This window comes from Tauraco erythrolophus, chromosome 12 (genome assembly GCF_009769465.1).
Source record: "Tauraco erythrolophus isolate bTauEry1 chromosome 12, bTauEry1.pri, whole genome shotgun sequence".
NCBI lineage: Eukaryota > Metazoa > Chordata > Aves > Musophagiformes > Musophagidae > Tauraco > Tauraco erythrolophus.
In genome coordinates this window covers 11,242,297-11,261,557 of record NC_141476.1, presented here as the reverse complement: position 1 = coordinate 11,261,557, position 19,261 = coordinate 11,242,297, and the positions used below count along the sequence as shown (strand labels likewise).

At 45.1% G+C, this 19,261-nt stretch overlaps 1 protein-coding gene across 1 annotated transcript in view; it reads right to left on the bottom strand.

Annotated features, from left to right (window-relative positions):
- The window catches only part of GRIP2 (glutamate receptor interacting protein 2), a 114,470-nt gene that overhangs the window by 52,930 nt on the left and 42,279 nt on the right, over positions 1-19,261 (bottom strand). Inside the window, exons 2-7 of the mRNA XM_086619261.1 lie at positions 9,677-9,757; positions 6,288-6,423; positions 5,331-5,476; positions 2,416-2,502; positions 2,047-2,122; positions 1,347-1,492 (exon numbers count right to left, since the gene is read on the bottom strand). Coding sequence (XP_086475387.1) covers positions 1,347-1,492; positions 2,047-2,122; positions 2,416-2,502; positions 5,331-5,476; positions 6,288-6,423; positions 9,677-9,757 — 672 coding nt within the window. The remainder of the gene's footprint in view (positions 1-1,346; positions 1,493-2,046; positions 2,123-2,415; positions 2,503-5,330; positions 5,477-6,287; positions 6,424-9,676; positions 9,758-19,261) is intronic.

Sequence of the window (19,261 nt, the reverse complement as noted above, 5' to 3'; positions counted from 1 at the left end):
CCTTACTGACCGCTGCAGTTACCACAATCACAGAGAAGGGTAGAAAATAGGGTTTGGGTAGTTTCCCTTGTCCATCATTTAAGAGTTTCCTCTTTTTCATGAATACCAGCCAATGTCTAAAGAGAAGCTGCTCCTGTAGCACAGCAGAAGCCAGGCAGTGGGCAGGCAACTGCTGAGGCACCTGGTTTTCCTTCCAGCTCTCCCATCGGAGTAGGTGCCTGCGTGGCACCTGGCTGCCCCAGTATGTCTACCCTAGTGGAGTTTCTGCTGAATGGAAAGGGAAAGTTTTGGGGAAGGAGACTCAAAAGGAAGCAGAAAGCCCTCAGGGCTGGCACGAGGAGCTCCCTTATCCTGGTGCAACCCTCTTGCACATCACATGGAGAGAGTTCTGGCATTCTCAGCTCTCTCTCCTTAGGGGTGGTGTGGTATTAAACTCTCTCAACTGCAGATCCTTTTTATTTCCCTTCTCATTGACAAATCAGAAAACCACCCGATATCACGGACTCCTATTCCTCCCTGGATCCTAGGCTCAGAAACGCTGGACTGGTTTGTGAGATTTGCAGAAAAGACTCCAATCTAGTCCAGCTTGTGGCTCCAGTGGAGGCAGAAACCCCTCTGGAGAAGTATATGCAACATCAAAATCTAATGCACAGTTCAACGAGCTTCCAGAGCCAACACAGTTTCGGACTCTGTGGTAACCTTAAACTCATCAACGACGCTCCCTGCAGTAACAGCTGTGTGTCACAACGCCAGCTCAAAATGACTTTACAGTAGCTAATAATAAACCTTTTCCCAGAGCTTGAAACTGAAAATCAAATTAAAAGAAAACAACCACCAACCCTGCAAACCCTCAAACTTAATATCTACTGTGTAGGACATTTTTTAGAAATATCCGTCCTCTGCCTTCCAGTAAATTGTGTCTTCTTTGGGGTCAATCATTTGATCATCTCTCATTTATTTCAGAAGCAGATCTGAACTAATGTTGCTAAAAAAGGGAATAGCTCTAGAATTAAGCAGGGTCAAAATTCAGAACTAAAGCCACAGCCACATCAAGTTGCTGCCTGCTTGCAGCTCACTCCCTTGCACACATTTAGTTTGCCTACATTAAGAAATTCCCTTTTTCCCCCTCTTCTAAAATCAGTCATCGTTCCTATTGAGACACATCGCTGGATAAGGGCATTTCAAATGCATCCAACTAAGCCGGCTTTGAACTCTATCCCCTACCCCCATGTTGGCAGCGCATGGCTCAGCAATTTTTCCACTGAAACCAAGTATCCCAGTTACCGTGTCTAGTCTCACATACTTTCCAGGCAGTTAGAGAAAATGCCACCACATTTTGGCCTTACCCATGATGGTCACATCATACTCGATCTGGAAGAGTGCCTCCTGGCTGCACTGTCGCAGGATGTTGAGGGCGTCAGCGTGGGTCATGCTGTGCAGAGGGATTCCATCAACGCTCAGCAGCCTGTCCCCAATTTTCAAGGACCCTTCCCTGTAGGAAGCCACAGGCAAAGGGATTTTTTTTTATATATGTATTTATTTATATTTAGATAGATTTTATATTTATATATACATTTTGTGTATATATATATATTTAATATATTTTTTTGTGTCTGTCTATACATATGTGTGTGCATATATATATAAAAGAGTCAATTACTTTGATCCTATAGGAACTGAACACCCCTTGGGCAATAGATTGGGTTATTTATAGTGCCAGGCTCATCATACTAAATTAACAGTATGAGAATACATAGACTGCCTCCTGCTTTCTAACACAGCATCAGCTTTTCATCTGCACAGGGTTAATTAAGTGGCTGCCTCTGGAAGAGGAGTTTCTGCTTATAACTACATCATCTACACATGAGTCAGCCTGTGAGCACTGGACCCATCCTCCTTGCACACCACAGGTCCCACACCAGCAGCATGAGAAGCCTTGGAGAGGCACTAGCAAGGAATACGAGCAGCACACATGTCCAAAAGCACGATGAGAGCTGCTGCTCTCTCTTGTGAAGGCAAATGTTGGAGATGCAACACAAGCATTACCTGTCTGCTGGGCCACCCGGCCTCACATAGGTGAGCACCAGCGGTCTGGACTTATGCCAGTCTTCATGGGCTCCCCCTGTAATCAAACCGGGAAAGATCTAAGTCTCTGGAGGTTTGAAAGTCTGAATGAGAGTGCTGAGAAAGGAGAGACATTTATCACGTAACAGCTGACACAGCCTGAAAGCAAAAATACTGCCCTGGATTAGACAGCTGGCAGTCCTTGAAGACTGCATGGGATGCTCTCCAAGACATACTTTTGCTTCTCAGCTGAAGTTTATGACATTCATCTTCTTACTTTTCTCTTCCCGCTTCCCAAATCACCTCTGCCAGTGCTTGTCCTCTCTGTTTTTCATTGGAGAAGCCACTAACCTCTCAGCACAAAGCCAAAGCTGTTGCCTTCCTTGTAGAGGGACACCTCAATGGTCTTGGGAATAATGCCAGCGCTGCTCTCTGGCACTAGAGGAAGAGAGGAAAACCCAGTTACCCCAAGACAAGCCTTTTCCACACCATCCCGCAAAATAATACTAAAACTCATTCAAACAGCATTGAAATGAAAGTCCAACCCAATACCCATATTGTATCTTCTGTTCGGAGGCAAAAAAAGCCCGACCTGGATGTGTGAATCTTCATCGGAGTCAACCGTGGTGTTTTGGGATGATTTCACCAGCTCAGTGTTGTGCGTCTCCTCTCAAATTTGTCTTGGTTAATACTCTGACATTCAAGTAAAACCCTGTCGTTTATCAAGTGGCTTTAATGTGTTCAGCATTACTCAAAAGCCAGAAGCTTCTGCTGCAGATGGAAACTTATGAAAAAAAAAAACAGTAGCAGTGTAAGGAATCAAGTCACCGGCTGACCTTAAAGAAAATGAAAATCCCAAATCCTCAGTGCAAAAGGTGGAGGGTTTTTTCCCTTACCTCTCATATTCTGACTTTAGAAAAAGATTAAGTGAATCCTTTAAAATGATCCTGAGGGCAATTCAGTAATTTTATGTTAAATACACAGTACTATTTAATGTACAAAAGCAAAGAGAAAAAGAAAGAAAATTCTTTCTGTCCCTTGCCATCCCCTGCTATTTAACGATTTATTGAACTACTGCAGTGAATATGGGACAATTTCCCAGTCTTCTCCATCCAGAACTGCACACGGCATTTCAGCCTGGTCCGCTCTGAAAAGATCAATTCCTAATCTTCAAACCAAGTGCAATGAATGGCCACAAGGATAATCAGAAAAAAAGAGACTAAGAGCTTGACTCCAACCTGCCAAATTGGAGCTGAAGGCTCCCCTAGGCACGTCCGCGCTTGTGCTTCCACGTGGCTCAGGAGGGGGTTTTTGAAGCGAAATCTCCCTACTGTCCTCACTGACCACAGTGGTCCTCACTAACAAGCACCCTGAGGGCTTGCAACCTGCACCCAAATTAGGGTTAAACTAACCCAAAAGATGTACAGTGGAGGCAGGGTACCACCTCACAGGCAGGCAGCCCTGGGGACCAGGCTACAGCAGGGCCAAATAAACCCCAAACCCACTGTCCCCCACGCAGCCACTTTGCTCCCGCTGCTGTGCACAGACTGCTAACAAGGACACAGCCATGAAATACTCCAGGAGGGAAAAGCTCAGGGCACAGGAAGGCTCCCAGCTAAGGGGTGATACTCACATACCAAGAAAAGGGTATAAAGCATCCACAAATGAGGTCGGAAATCATCCAACTTCTGTCCTAAGCATCCAAGCATGAAGTTCTGCAACGGCCTTTTGTAAGATCAGGGAGGAGCAGGAAAACCTAAGCTAGTGTTAACACAGGGCTTGGTTTATTTATGAAAGAAATGATACGACACAGTGGCCTGAAAACTAGATGGTCTTACAAGGTTTCTTCTAAAGCAGGAAATTACGAAGTGGGGAGAAAAAAATCAAACCCACAAGCACAAGCTATTGAATTACACTTGATTTCTGCTCTGCTCAGGGAAAGAGAGAGAACGAAAGGGAGAGGTGGGTGCACACAGCAATAATGAACCCTCACCACAGATAAAAGCCCACAATGAAAAGGAGCAAGGCAATAATCGACAATTCCCTGAATTTTGCAGTGCCTCTTTGTTTGGATTAGTCATAAACATCAATAATCTCATTGGAGAGAAGTCACTACTGCAGTATGCTCTTCCTGCTCATTCAGAGGTGGGGACGTTTTGCATCGCTGCTATTGATTGAGCCACACGGTACTGGCACTGGTAAGTGCAGCTTATCAGATTTCTAGTAGTCAGGCTCAAAGCTAAGGAGAAAGGTTAAGGCTTGTCATCGCTAGTGAGTATGAGAACATGGAAAACTTGAACCACAGGGTTTTGGTTTGTTTTACTGGGGTTGTATGCAAAAGCTAATGAACGTTTACAGCAGAACAGAGAGGGATGATGGACAGAGATTCAGCTAATTCAGGTATTTTTTTCGTCTTAGGGCTTTATATGGTCATTTATATATTCAACGCTTTTCACGTAAAGGCAGCAGCTATAGCAAAGCTATGAAGTGTAAGATAGGTTCCTATCTGGGGCAAAATGTTTAGTTTTCATTAGTTTTGATTTTCCTGTCATCTTACTTTTAGTTGTTCTATTTCTTCTGCTCAATCATCCTCTGATTGATCTGGGTAACTGAATAAGTAATAACCAGGGAGGTCATTTCCACAATGGAAAGACTGTGATGAGAAACTGTATCAAGGAATTTGTTTCAATCAGAACAAACAAATGGGGGCAAGAGCACATAGTCTCCCACGTCAGGACACAAGCCCTGTTAATGGCAGCTGGGCTTGCCAGCTTCTGCCAGAGCTCCTTAACTGGAAAGCAGATTGCTTCAGCTTCCCTTCTGAAAACACATAACATTTCAAGGCATCTGGAGGAATAACAGCACTTACCACAGTTCAGAAAAGAGGATCCAGCAATCCATGCTTAAGACTGAGTAAAACCTCCCGTAGTCATGCTCCAAAAGGGAAAAAGCAAAACAAGCTGAAGCAGCCTCAGGAGGCAGATTGGCCTGTGCTACTGAGTCACTCCGAGGCAAGACAGAGCTAATCAGCCATCTCCTGCCGGTGTGCATGAACAGGCACCCACTGTGCTGGAAAAAGCACTCTGCTCCCACTGTACACAGCTCTGCAGCATCCACCATGGCACTGCCAGCAGACGAAGGCAGAACGTCAAAATGCTGCTGAATACTGCCTTGGCCATGACGGCTAATGCACGAGCGAGCCCATCTGTACCCCAGGACAAAAAGCAGCCAAGAAAAGAGAGCAGCATTATCAGAGAGGCACCCACCGGCTGGAGGAAGCTCGTACTCTACTTCCAGCACTACCCTTTCGCCCACGTTTTTCAGCAGACTTATGATCTCGTCATGCCGCAGCTTGGTCAGGTTAATGCCATTCACCGACTTGATGTAATCCCCGACGTTCAGCTGGTCGCTTCTGAAAATAAAGCAAAAAAAAAAAACCAAACAAAACAGTGGTAGCACAAAGTCTCTGCCACACTCAGCCTGGAGGTGCCTGGCAAACCTTTGTAACTGGAGGACTTTCTGAACAAGCCACCAACGTTTGGCTGATCTTAGCTGTCCAACTGCACGTGCCTGCTATCAGAGGGAAGTGCTAAAATCTAAGCCATCTGTCTTTCCCAGTGGCAAGTTTTCAGATCTGTACATGTAGCAACAATCGCAGTCTACGTGTTCACAACCTCTCTTTTTGTTGCTCAGTTCCCATACATGTAAAGCAATCAGTCAAAAAGAAGCATACCAAGAGCTATCTGAAAAAGAAAATCCTGCAGGGAAAAAGAAAACATCTTTCCTTTTGCCTGTTTTCTGCAAAACTGTTCAATTACTCCTTCCTTTTCCCTGCTTCTTGAAGCCTTTCTTCTCCCATTCCTTTCCTGAGCCAATAATGTTACTTACACTCTCAGTATTCAGAACAGATACAATATTAAACCACTTAGCTTGATCAAGATGTATTGTACCATGCAGCTCTCCTGACAAGGCTGCCTCATTTCACAGAATCCCAAATATCCCTACACACAATTTCAGAGCATAATTGCACAGAGCATGGGAAATAACTCAAAATAGAAGACGTTCTACTGACTGAAGCAACAACTTTACCTCCTGGGGCACTTGAAAAAAGGGAGCCGGTCACCAACAATTTTAATTATAACAATATTCATTCCACAGCGAGAACATGCAATTGTTCCTCTCCAGTTTTGCTGTGCTCTCTGCACCCCATTTCTGTTTCTCACCTTGCTGCCAGTCCTCCTGGCCTCAGGTTGGAGACTCTTGGCTTTCCATCTTTATCTGTGCCACCTGAAATGGTTAACCCAAGGGTGCTTCCTTCCTTCTTAATCAGCTCCACGATGGTGACCCCTCTGAACTCCTCTGAAAGATCAGGAATAAAGGCAAACATCTCAGCAGAAGGCACATTCCTCCCAATCCCAAATTCACTCTTTTCCTACAGGTGGCAGGAGAGCAGACTTGAGATGATCTATACAATTAGCTTCTGTTTATTCAAAATGAAGTTGTGAAAAAGAAGAGTGTCCTAGTGGACCCAGAGTAGTGGAGGGAAAGTATTTGCGTGCAAGTCTTTCAGGCAAGACCAAGCAGGACAAGGCAGAGGAGTGAGGGCTTGTGAGAGGATAAAAACTTTGTGTTTCAAGGTGCTGGAGGCAATGGAAGGACTCAAAACCAGGGTGATGGGATCCAGGCAGTGGTCCAAGGACACTACCTCAGTAAATATGTTTGAATTGGAGCGAGGTGGGTGTTAGGAGAGCTGCATGTCAGGCAGTCACAGTTACCAGGTAGGAGGATGCTGTGGACCTGCAGTAGCTGCCTGGATAGACAGAACAGGGTGGCTCTTAAAATATTGTGATTAAAAAAAATATCATGAGACATCAATATAGTTGGGAGTCAACGAACATAACGTGGAGAGGGCGTGGGATCCTGCCATCGGCAGGGGGAGGTATGACCTTCATTCCTTCATAGCAGTTTCCCCACCCATCTGCACCTGGTTTAAATCAAATTTCCTCCATATTATCCACTTCATCTACAGCTGGAATTGAAGACACAAGTCACTTTTAAAACATAACTGGTTCCACATGCACTGCAAGCCATAATACGTACAGCAGGGTCAGGTTTTGGGGATGCACACCCCACACCTGCTGCACCAGGACTGCTCGTCTTTGCTGCAGGCAGCATACACTTTACCTCCTTTAATACAAGATTACACTCTTGTTTGTCCAGCACCTATATGTTTGTCCAGCCCAACCTGATGCCAGTTTTGACCCCATTACAGCTCATGTCTGGCTTTTGCAAAAACAGGTTCTCTAAATTATTCCAGCTTCTGGAATTGACATGGAGGAGGGGAGTAAGTGAGCAGGAGAGCCAGCACCGGCCCAAGGAAAGACCAAGAGCTCTGCAGACTTGGCATAAGGCAGCTCTGCATTAATCCACATGACGGCACTCGCACTCTTTGCTCGAAGGAGGACTCTTTGCTCGAAGGAGGACTAGCCCTGGGGCAAACCAGATGACTTTCATGCCTTGCCAGAGCCTCCTCTAAGAAGCTTTTGCAGAATTTGTCTACAACATGAGCCATCCACCTCCACAATCTCTGGTGTACTGCAATCTCCAACAATTATACAGGAGGAAAACAGTCTCCCTCACATGCAGTGCCTTTCTCCAACACCACGCAGGGAAAGGTGGTGACAGACATTGGCAGCACGTGGCAAACAGCAGCCCCACAGCTGTGGATTAAGACCCATGCTGCAAATAGCTCAGGAGCTTGTTTGCACAGCAAACCCCACCAGGCTTAAATGAGATGCTCTATTTGGAGAGGGAACATTTGAAACCTCTTGCACACTATGATTTCCAGACCAAAGCAGGGTCCCTTAAATAACACATTGACACAGAAGACCCATGCTGGTGCAGGGCTTCCCCCCTCCATCCTCTTTCAGTGGGAGAAAACACAGTATCATTTGGCACTGCGGTACCTCATTCCTAGCACTTTGCTCCTTGTACAATGCCACCATGACACCAAGAATTGCACCTCCCTTCGAGTCCTGCCAGGCACTACCTGTTTTGTAAAGCACTTCCAAGAATAATCTGTGCACTTGATTAATATGAATGGGGAACCTCTTTGCAATCTAGCGCCAGTCTGGAAGGCGTTTAGGCACTGCTGGGCACCCATTTAACATGGCACTGGCAGCTCGTTGTAAAATGTCAAGTCCATAATGCTTCTGCTCTTTAAACTCAGTTTTGATCCCTTGCCAACTACAGTAACTCAGTTTTCAATTCACCAAACCGGGATCCCAGGGCTGCCAGAAACTTTGTGGGGGCTCCCCGCCGTGCTGGAAGGAACACCATCCGGCACTATCCTGCAAATTTCCCCTCAACTACAGACATGACTGATCAACACAGATGGTGCCGCAAGGGGAGATTATTAGCTCTTCAACGGGTTTAATTTTGGTCCTTGATAAGTGTTTAAAATGAGAACTCCCAGAGTGCAATTACCCATTGTTATGGGTTCAAGGAGAAATCACTGCTCCGAAAACAGGCAAGTCCCTGAGATTAATCTATCAAAGCAAGCAATAAGGGATTTTGACCAATGCCTCTATAAATCTACTGCTGCTGTCACAGACAGGTGTGGATGTAAAAGTGAGCTGGTTCAGCAGGATCTGGTCCTTCAAGGCATAGTCTTTAAGTGCGACGTGAGAGTAGTCTTGGAATTCTTCTATCGGCGTATATGCTTGGATTTTGCTGCTCAAAGCATCCCAGGGCAGGAAGAGCACACCTGAATTTTACCCTCCCCATCAAGACGCTTTGAGCTGGTGTCGTTGGACAGGCTGGCTCTTGTGAGCAGGGAGTCAGTCTCTCTCCATCAGGGCCGGGGTGTGGTGGCAACGTTGCAGCAGCCCCAGAGAATGCAGTATATCCCCTAGAAAAACTGCTGAATGATGACACAATGGCAAAAGGGCTCTGTTTCCTCCCCATCCCCTACAACACACTAAACCAAACCTGTAACTGGGGCATTAATGGTCAGAAGTCAAAATCAAGCCCTGGGCTTTATTACGAAGCAGATAAATTGTCCAGAGCAACCCATCCAAACCTGCTGTCGTGCCGCTGGCAGACAAAGCACCACCAGCAGCAAATGTACTACGATTTCTCTGCTGCCTCTTCAGCCTCCCAGGGTGTTTCTGCATGGGAAGGTTTATCTCACACAGAAGTCTGCTGTGACTGACTAAATATCAAAACAAACTTAGTCACTTGTGGGAAATACGAAGCTTGCCAGACACTGCAAGTCTCCCTCCCCACCTGGCGAGCTCGGATGTGGCAGCACTTCTTCCCTCTCTCCCTTGCTGCTGTTTACCACTTCATGAGTGTCAGTCCAGTACAGGAACCAGTCCTTTTCCAGCCCCTGTAACCACCGTCAACAGCTCCACACCAGACTGCGATTGCACCAGTAACACACCACTCACTGAGGCTAGTAACCACCATCCATTTCTGCCATCCAGCAAAAGCCTTAGTGATGATGCATCAGAATGGGCATTTTGGAGGGTTTTACCCATTTTAGGTGTAGCCAGGTAAAGTGTAATGGATGCTTAAATATTTTTGAGCAGGAGCTGATCCCCTCCTTTACCTGGGATGCTTTGTCTCCTGGAGACCAGGGCTGCATCCATCCCACTGGAGTCCTTGCTCCCCTTTGAGTAAGGGCCATCATCTGTGAGCAGAGCAAACACAGAAATTAGTACCAAAAGCAAAAAAACAACAGAACCAGAGCACTTCAGAAAGTTTGTCCTGTTGACACCAGAATTGGGATCACATCTGTATCACAGACTGTAAGCAAGAAAAAACATCACCGGTCCTGGCTTTGCACCGTGCCACATGGGCTATCTTGCTTTTAAGAGAGAGAGGGAAAGAAACAAGAAGGCAATAACATTATCTGATTTATTCCTCTTGGAGCTAATCCGTTAGGAGAGAACAAAATTCCCTTACTTCTGTAATTCTGTGGAATAGCTGAGGACAGAGAAAGCTGTGGCATTAGTCTCAGAAGTTTTAAGCCTGTCATTATGCTTGTGAAGAAACTTACGGTCTTTGGAAATGGAGTTATACATCAGGACACTAACAGGGCACTAAATCACTATACTTGAACGAAATTGCCTATTCTTATAGATCCCATTATTTCAAAGTCACATTTTCCTGCTGCTGTTCCAGCCTCTGTACAATATAGAGAGCACCTTCTGTTAAGTGATTTAAAAAAAAAAAGTCAGAGGAAATAGAAAATAGTATTATGCACTGTAAATGCAGCATCCAGCATAAATTGAAATTTAAATTTAAAGTATTTAAATATCTTTGTATTTTCCTATTAGAAGATTCCTATATGGCACAGAGGTTATTTGCAGAGAAGGAAGCATGCTTCTGAAGATTTCACTGCCATCCATCTGAAACGTCTATTTTTATGGTATTTCCTAAAAAGCTGGTGCTTTTTCAATCAATAATTTCCAGTAACCATCAAATAACTCTCATTCTCAGTGAAGACATTCCTGGATTGCCCTTTCCAATTTTTCAGTAGCTGTGAAGGTTTAGAAGTTGTACATGATAGTATAAATATGGGTTACTGAAAACCTCATCCACTTATTCCTGTTCAAAGCCCATAAGTAACTTAAATATAAGTTACAGAGAAGTTTTTGTCTGGCTGCATGCAAAGGGAATGACGACTTTTGTTCAGCCCCATTCAAGACAGTGGTCTGTACACAGAGAAATCAAAACCAGCATTCAGTTTGCTGGCAGCCTGCTTTCCCCACAAACCAAAAAACGATGATGTAAATTGAATCGCACTGGTTACACTTAACCACTAGGAGAGGAATTTTAGGCTTAAGGGCTTGAACATTTTTTAAAAGTAAAATGAAATAAGGTTCCACCTAAAGTAATTGCCAAAAAAGCAAAAACCAAAAAATTCATCTAGTTTTAATTCCTGTTGCCCCAGCTGAAGTAATCTCACGAGTTGAAAAAACTCAGTGAAAAGTTTGGGCTGACTGAAATCTGCACTTTCAAGCATAAAAAGTTTCAGCTGAAAAGTAAGCATAATTCAGTTTCTCGACCTCAATTTTGCAGCCTATAGAAGGACAATGTAGATATCCAGACCCTGGCGTCTTCTCCTGCATCACTTTGAATGCTTTTCCATCACCACTAAACTGAAGATTCCTAGTGAAGCAAGAATTAGCACTTGGCACTAGACCATCACCAAGTTATGCCAAGTCATTGCTGCCAAAACACATTGAACCTTGATAACCAAGCAGCCACGACCTCTGTGAAACAGGGGAATGAAGCTCTCCCTTTCAAAAAATAAGGGGAAGAGCAGGCAGGATAAAACAGCACCATCTTGACCATGGAGACCTTGCAGCGCTGCTCAATGCTGACAGCGAAAGCAGCAGCACTTGGCCAGAGAACTGCAGCAAACACAAAGGCAAGACGCTGATTTGAGAGAGGTGCTGGCACAGCCTGGCACCAAATCTAAGAGCAGAAGGCTTGAAAACAAAATTTGCATTTTTAATAGCAATAGTTCTTGGGCAATGGGGATGCCAGGGTCAAGGTTAATCTAGGCTTAATGACTCTTGAAAGAAGTTTAATTTACTTGGTACAGTTCAGCTCCGACATCCAATTTTTTTAAAAAACAACAACCCAAAGCCAGACACCATCTCTTCTTCAGTAGCTGTTTGATAGTGATAAAGATTCAGAGCTTTCAATCTCTGTCACTGTTGGCCATGTTCATCCTAATTTTTCTCTCTGGAAGGTTTTTTTCTTAATATCCTGCCTCACCCTCTCTTTGTCACTACATGCCTTGCAGAACTGCAGAGTGAGAAAATCGAGATGGTTTGGGAGTATAAAGCAAGATCCAATTGCTCCCTGCCCTCACCACTCAGCCCAGCAGCAACAACCATCCTTCATTTCTTCCCAAATACACATTGGAGGAGGAAACCCAAAACAGCAGCTCAGGATACCCAGTGCGAGGTCGCTTTTCAGCACGAGAGATGAGTCTGGTACTCATAAAAAGCTCCCCTGGGACATCCAGGGCTGAAGCCTCTCAACACCACTGGAGCATCAGTGTGTCTTTGGTCATGCAGGACACAGAGGATGGTGAGAACGACCTGATTGTGCAACCACTTCCCATTCAAGGGTGTTGCTGCCGGCCCTGATCCCACGTAATGCACTCAAGGCAGCGATGTTCTGCTGCGGACGGGAGTCCTGCGTTCCCAGGAAACCACGCAAGATGGTTTGAAGCCAACTCCATAATCTGTTGGCAAAGTAAAGCAATCAACCGTCTGCTTCACATAAACACACCGCTCTGGACCAGACAGCCACCAGCACCCTTCTGCGTTTCATTTCCCCATCACAACCCCAATCAATGCTGATATGAAACCCCAGTTCACTAACGGTCACCCTCCCTACCCCAATAGCTGTCAGCAAACGTGCCTTGCCTTCTATTTCAGCAAGCAACCAGGTTGCCAGTGCATTAACAAGGGCTTCCACCACCAGCCAAGTGGCCAAGAGTAGTGACCCGAGCTACAGCCGCTGCCGGCAATTAGTGACGTGCCCCCCAGCACAGCCCCGCGCTGCTTCGTTGACAGCCGTGATCAGCCGGCAAGTAATTAGCACCGCGGCTCCCCTTCCTCTATCACGTCTCTCTTTCAAACTCAGTTGATCATGTGAAAAATATTTAGTTTTTCCGCTCATTATCTGGCTAAAATGTTTGAACAGGAAGGGAAGCTGCCACGCGCCGCCTGCCCAAGTGTGAATTGGCATTTGCTTGCATTAGCATCCCCGCCGCGTGGCTCTTTGTTCATTTTCAGCCGATTTCTTGCTCTGCCACTCAAGCTAGTATTAATGGAGTCATTTTTTTCCTTCTAAGCCTTTTTTTTTTTTTTTGGTGGGGGGTGGGGGGAGGGGTACTTTGTTTTTTAAATAAAGAAATTCCTTCTCTTTGTGCCCTTCGTCATTTCTCCTGCCTCGCACCGCATCGATTCAGAGGTGAGGCTGGTAACGAGCCTGATTGCTCAGTCGGCCCAAATCACAGCACCAACCCAAGCACTGAAAATTCATGAATCTCTCTACTCCTTAGAATTGGGAAAATAACTCTTCTTTTTAAGACTGTGCAGGCTCTTTATGCAAGCAATCAGTGCTGGAGGCATTAGAGGTGTATTTTTCAAGCTTTTTCTCTCGCTCCAAGAGTGCCAAAAATTTTCCAAAGAAAAAAATTGTGTAATTGGTGATTTTTCAAGCAGTGATGTTAATGCTGGCTCTAGGTCTTTCAGAACAGCTCACCAAGCACACAAGACCCTCAATAAAATTGAGAGCTCAACACTTTCCATATATTGATCCCATGGGAATCTGTGACGATATAGAAAAGTTCCTTTAAGTTTTTGCCATTTCAGTGTCTTACTAACACCAGGGAGAGAAGAGCTCCCCAGTCCCTACCCCTAGACACATGGCCCTGAATTCTCCTTCCCTGCAGCAAGTGTTTTACAGCAGTATACATCTCATGCAGAGAGTAGGAAAAACACCTCCTTGCTTTAGCTGGAGTACCAGGGGAGGGCAGAAGGGAAGGTGAGGGCAAACTCCAATATCCCACCCTGCTACCAAGACCATTAATGGCATCTCTCAGCAGGGCCTGTAGTCAACGGCACTTCAGTGGCCCTAGTGCAATGTGTCACCTCCAACCAGGGCACTCTAATATTTTATGCTGTCCCTGTTTAATGGAGATTGTGCCAGCAGCATCCAGGTTTCCAGGCAAGTCAACCCAGGAGTCACCGTCCCCTTCACAGGCAGCACAGAAAGTGGCAGAGGTTTTCCCAGAGAGGATGAGATGGGGAAGAGGACAGCAAAATACAGGTATTTTCCAGGAGCCTGAACTCAAATACAGGATAATTGACAGATTGAGTCTTCCTCTGCCTCCTCCACAGGGGAAATCCCAGCTGGGATTCGGGGCAACACAGCGAGAAGCAGCTACTGCCCTGCAAAACCGCTCAGCCGTGCAGCAAGAGCCTGGCACAGGAACGCCGCAACTGCAAAAGAGGTGGTCCAGACCGGATCAAGTCTGCCTCCCGAGCAGAGCTGGCGGCTCAGCCTTGGTAGGAAACCCTCTGTTTCCAGAAAAGCCCTGTTGTGCATGAGACAAAGTAGGGAGTTGAGGAGAGAAAAGAAAAAAAACAAAGGAAAAAAAAGAAAGAAAGAAAAGCGAGAGGGCATTTGAACTGTTTTGTTGCCTGCTCTTGCTCTACTCAGGTTGAGTTTTTTTCCCCATTGAATGTATTACCTGGGAAACCAGGCTCCTCAGCTACAAGGTGAAGCCATCCTCCCCTCCCTCCCCGATCATACTGGGAGGTACTGGAAAGGTGCCGGCGGCAGCAGGGAGAGCAAGGGCTACCCAGGGATGAGTCTCTCAGTGATTAATCAGCATGGGGTTGTATAGCCAGCGCTCTGCTGCTTGCTTCCTACATGTCATTCAGCATCTCAGCTCCAGCAATGGCCACAGGGCTATAAATCCTGTCATCTGCTCTGCCACCAGCACCACCACTTCTCCCTGCTTTTTCAGCACTTAATGTTTTGGGGATTATCTACTTCTACTCCCTACTTTAGGGGAGAAGATGAGAAAGGAGAGGGGAATAACAGTTGTTAATCATTGCAATCCAAACAGAAAGGAAGTAAACCCAATTAACCAGGAGCATGAAGAGAAGTAGATCTGTGCAATGTCCTCCCTGTGTGTTGGAGACCACGGTCTGTCCTTCTGGTAGCCATCGATCCAACCTGCATTTTTGCATCGGGTCTGGTTGGTTTTTTGGATTAAGAACTAGGGCATTGATAGAAAAGACGAGTTGCTCCACAAGCAGCAGAACTCAGTCCCCCGATTTCCCATGGCTGTGTCTGATGCGGATTCTCTTAGGTCTGATAGTAAGGTTGAACTTACCTCCCCACCCTTGTTTGCTAACTGAGGGTACCAACAGAAGTCTCTCCTCTAACCAAGATGCTTGTTTGCCTCTTAATTATCTAGCAGCCAGCTGGCTGATTTGCAGGGGTCAGCTGCATACACTTAAATCAACCCTAACTCCTAGAAAACGCACAACTTCTTTAAATCAGGGATCCCTGGGCTTCCAGAACCATTAGACCTATTTGTTGCCTAAGTCAGTGAACCCTCACTAAGGGCAACTTGCCACCTTTCTGAGACACCCCATCAGCCCTCAGCTTTCACAGAGCCAGGGGAGACATCCTGGGCCAAATCTTCTCTTTGTAGGAACCAGCAGCAAAACCGATCTCAATAACACCATGACTTTTCTTAGTTAATACTCCCAACGGGATGTGAGAGCAGGCACCAGGATCTCCCGACATCAGTTAGGTCTCAAGCCAAATTCTTTTAAAATTAAGAGGGGGGGGGTGTGGGGTGCAGTTTGAAGCTTTCTCAGAAAGAGCACTGATTTAGGAGTTCATTATCCCTGCCTGTGGGGGGGGAAGGAAGGTTTTTTCATTTAGAAGAGTTATTAGTCTCCATTATTAACAGAGATCACCTCTTAATGAAAATCGGCATTGGCTAAATAAGATTCTGTGACAATTAGGCTTGCTGTTTGCAAGTTGTTCAGGTTCCTGGATTGCTCTAAGACAGTTCCCGCAGAGAAAGTGCATTAATCTTGTGGGAAGACCAAGAGGCAAAACCTCCCATTTGTTTAATGGAAAAAAGACAGTTGGAGACAGTTCTTTTGCCATAGGGTAATTGCACTCCTTGTTTAGAGAAATGAATACTAAAACAGCGTTAAGAACCAAAAGCTGTTCACGCTAACGCAAGTCGATATTTTTCACTAGAATAAAAGCACAAGGTTGGAAGCAGGAACCCAAACGACTACAACTAAGAACGATTTGATCCATTTTGAGGAGAGTTATTTCTGTAAGTCAGGGGAGGCATTTGTCTGTAGTTGGGTGAAGAGCAGACAGGGGTGCATGAGAGTGGGTCATGCAGACAGTAATGACTCAGACTGCAGCCTCCTAGGAGCCAGTCTCCAAAGCCCAGGATTTTAAAGATATCTGAGTGTCTGAAGATGCAGATATGTACTTCAAAAGCAGACCACAATCATCTATCCATAGGCACCTAATCACCTTTAAAAAGTTGTCGTAGTACTAGGAGAGGAGGGAAAACGTGATGCATCCACGTACACCCATTCTGAAACTCAAACTATTGTTTAAATTCCAAATTACACAGTCTCTGCTACAGCCTGGCCAGGAACCATACCATCATCAAGGACAGTAACATAATGCTTCCTACCTCTCCCCAGGCTGGCACTCCCTGTGGCATCACACCCAGTGGCATTTGATGCATCTGTAATGAGTCTGGGTTTGACTGCAAGGCTCTACACAACTGAACCTCCAGCACATCCCCCTAAGGGCAGTTTAGGTGATTTAGCACCACTGCAGCAGGTCGGAGATGGCTGCATGAGCTCTGCACAAGGGCAGCACAGCAGTGGCCTCCCATCTCCAAAGCACTTCGCCTTTAATGCAAGAAACGAGTAGATCTAGAGAGGCTAGGACAGGAAAACAAAAAAGCCCATTTTGAATACTGTTACAGACAGATCTCATGATTTCCTGAAACTGATTAATTATGGAGTCCACCACAGCCCAAGAGCTCCTCCCAAGTCTCTGCTTCAGACAAGAGTCTGTTTCCATGAAGAACCCCATTTCCTCAAGAGTCTGTTTCCATGAAGAACCCCATCTTCCTCAAGTCTTCCTCAGCATGTGACTTGAATTTTCTTCTGTTCAACTAAATCCAAAGCTCCTTAAGCCCTTGGAAAATTTGTTCGTGAGTTCATTAACCCAAATACAGATGTTCAGTTCTTTTCTCATCTCTAGAAATGCACTGCTCAAGCTCTGTATCAGAAAAGTTAAAGAAAATAAATAAACAGACAGACAGATGAAAACATCTGCCAGTAATCTCCAGACTGCTTTTCCTAGAATACTGCAAAAGCTGAGGTAGAGTTCATGATGCTGCCTTACATAAAGCTGGCCCAAGCATACAGCAACAAATATTCTATATCCTTAGGCAAGACAGCCCATGCTGCTGTGAAGTGCTTAAAACCAAGGAAAACGTCACTTGTGCTTTGGGATTCTGCAGCACAATTTCATTGTCATGACATCGACTGTTTTGCTTGCTGCATCCAAAAAAAACCCCAAATCTTTAAAAGGCCCAGTGTTTTCTGACTTTTTGTTCTCCAGGAGGTAGAGGGGGCGTTTGGGACTATGTGGGTGAAAAACCTAGAGCCCATCCCAGATCTTATCTCCACCTCCATCAGCACAGGGCACCCTCAATACAACTCTCTCACGCGAGCTGCTCAGACCCAAGCAGAGCTTTGAAACTCTTCTCCTTCACATCAGGAAGACTTCTTAAAAAATCTTCCTGTACCACCGAGCTCAGACTGGAATGGACCGAGTTATTTTGGGAGCAGCCCCTCCCTGATTTCATAAATACACGTGCCAACAAATGTGTGGTACAAACACCTGTTGCAAAGAAGAGCCTCATATTTTTCCCTTTGCTGGCAACAAACTCCCTTCACAGCACATATTCATGGATTATGTAGAAGACAAATGAGAGCTTGAGGAAATGCTTTCTCTTCAACTTCTCTTAATGCAAATGTTCTGAGATCACAGCCAGAGAGGACAGCCACACCGCACAGAAACTGCACTTGCTGGAAGAAAATCCTTGCCCCAAAGACGATTAGTCGACTAAACTCTCTCCCGTTTTCCCAGCTAATTCTAGTGGGGGAAAAAAAAAAAAACCCAAACAAAAACAAACACCACCATCCTAAAGCATTGTCAATCTGCTGCTGGTACCTGTGCCGGCCCCACTGCAACGATGCTGCAATCTGTTCCCAGGCTGGGAACGTGCTCCACCGACTGCAGCTTCTTGTGCCATCAAAGGTTTTTGTGGCATCTCCTCCATCCATTTGTGCAGTTGCTGCTCCCAGCATCTGAGCCAGGGAGAACTTGTCCAAACTTCAATGCTATTCCAAGAAGAAGTTGTACTCTTAATTTCCTCTCCCCGATACAAATAGCATGAAATTAATCTCCCCATACCCTCCACGTCTCCCCTTTTTTTCTTTTAAAGCCTATATTCATTTATCTACCAACCCTTCTAAGGCATCTGTAAATTTCATAACCACCTGCTGCTTTATTCACAGGAAATAAATCGAGAAAAGATACAATAGCCTATTGTTCAACAGAAAACTCCATGCTTTGTTCTTCTATTTTTTTCTTTTTAATAAGAAACCAAAATTACTTTTAAAGGAACCATTTGTTTCAAGCAACCATTTTCAACCAGAAATGATGTAGATAGTTATTTGCATAGCAGTAGCCTTTGTGAGACCAAGATATGAGCCAGAACATGCCTCTGTTATCAAGCAGGTTGGCTTCCAAGGGATACCAAAACGTATTTCTTCCTCCCTGCAAGCTCTCAGAAGAAATGAAAAAGACATGATTTAAGAACCTGCAGTCAACCTGCCATTATGGCCATGTCTTTTATATACCAGAGACATTGCTACAACGCATTGTCTGTCCCCACTATTGCTTTGGAAGTCAGTCCAGAGAACTTTCTTTATCTAATCAGCGCATCTGAGGGCATGTGCGATAGAGGATCTGGAAGCAGTTCTTAATTTCCACTCAAACTGTACTGAGAGATGGAAGAAAAAATACTTGAAAAAGTGACTAGAATTTTTCCCAGCTCCAATTTTTTGCTTAGTTTTCTGTGAAAATTAACTTCACATGCTGTCTGTACATCCATCCATCTACTGTCCTTTTACACCTCTGGAACCCAGTGGCCAATATCCATCAACCTGCAGGGGAGAAAGAGCAGCCTGAAAGAGGATTATAGTCCTGTAACTTTCATTAAAATTGTGTTTTGAGTAGGAAAAACTCGATTTATTGCTCTCAGCAAAGCGAAAAGCTGCTGGGCAAACCAGCTCTAGACCAGCTTCACCACCCATTTTCCTTGGTATTGTAGGGAGGAGAACAAGGGATATTGGATGCAAAACTGTTGAAAATAAGGGTTCTTTTGCTCTTCTGCTCACAGAGGACCTTACGTTGTTCTTCTGAAGTAACCTGTGATTTCTTTCTTTCTTTAATTTAAAAATACGAGAGACAACTCTTTCCCATTCAAGTGAAGATATGCTTTTGTGCATTATGCTAGGCTTAT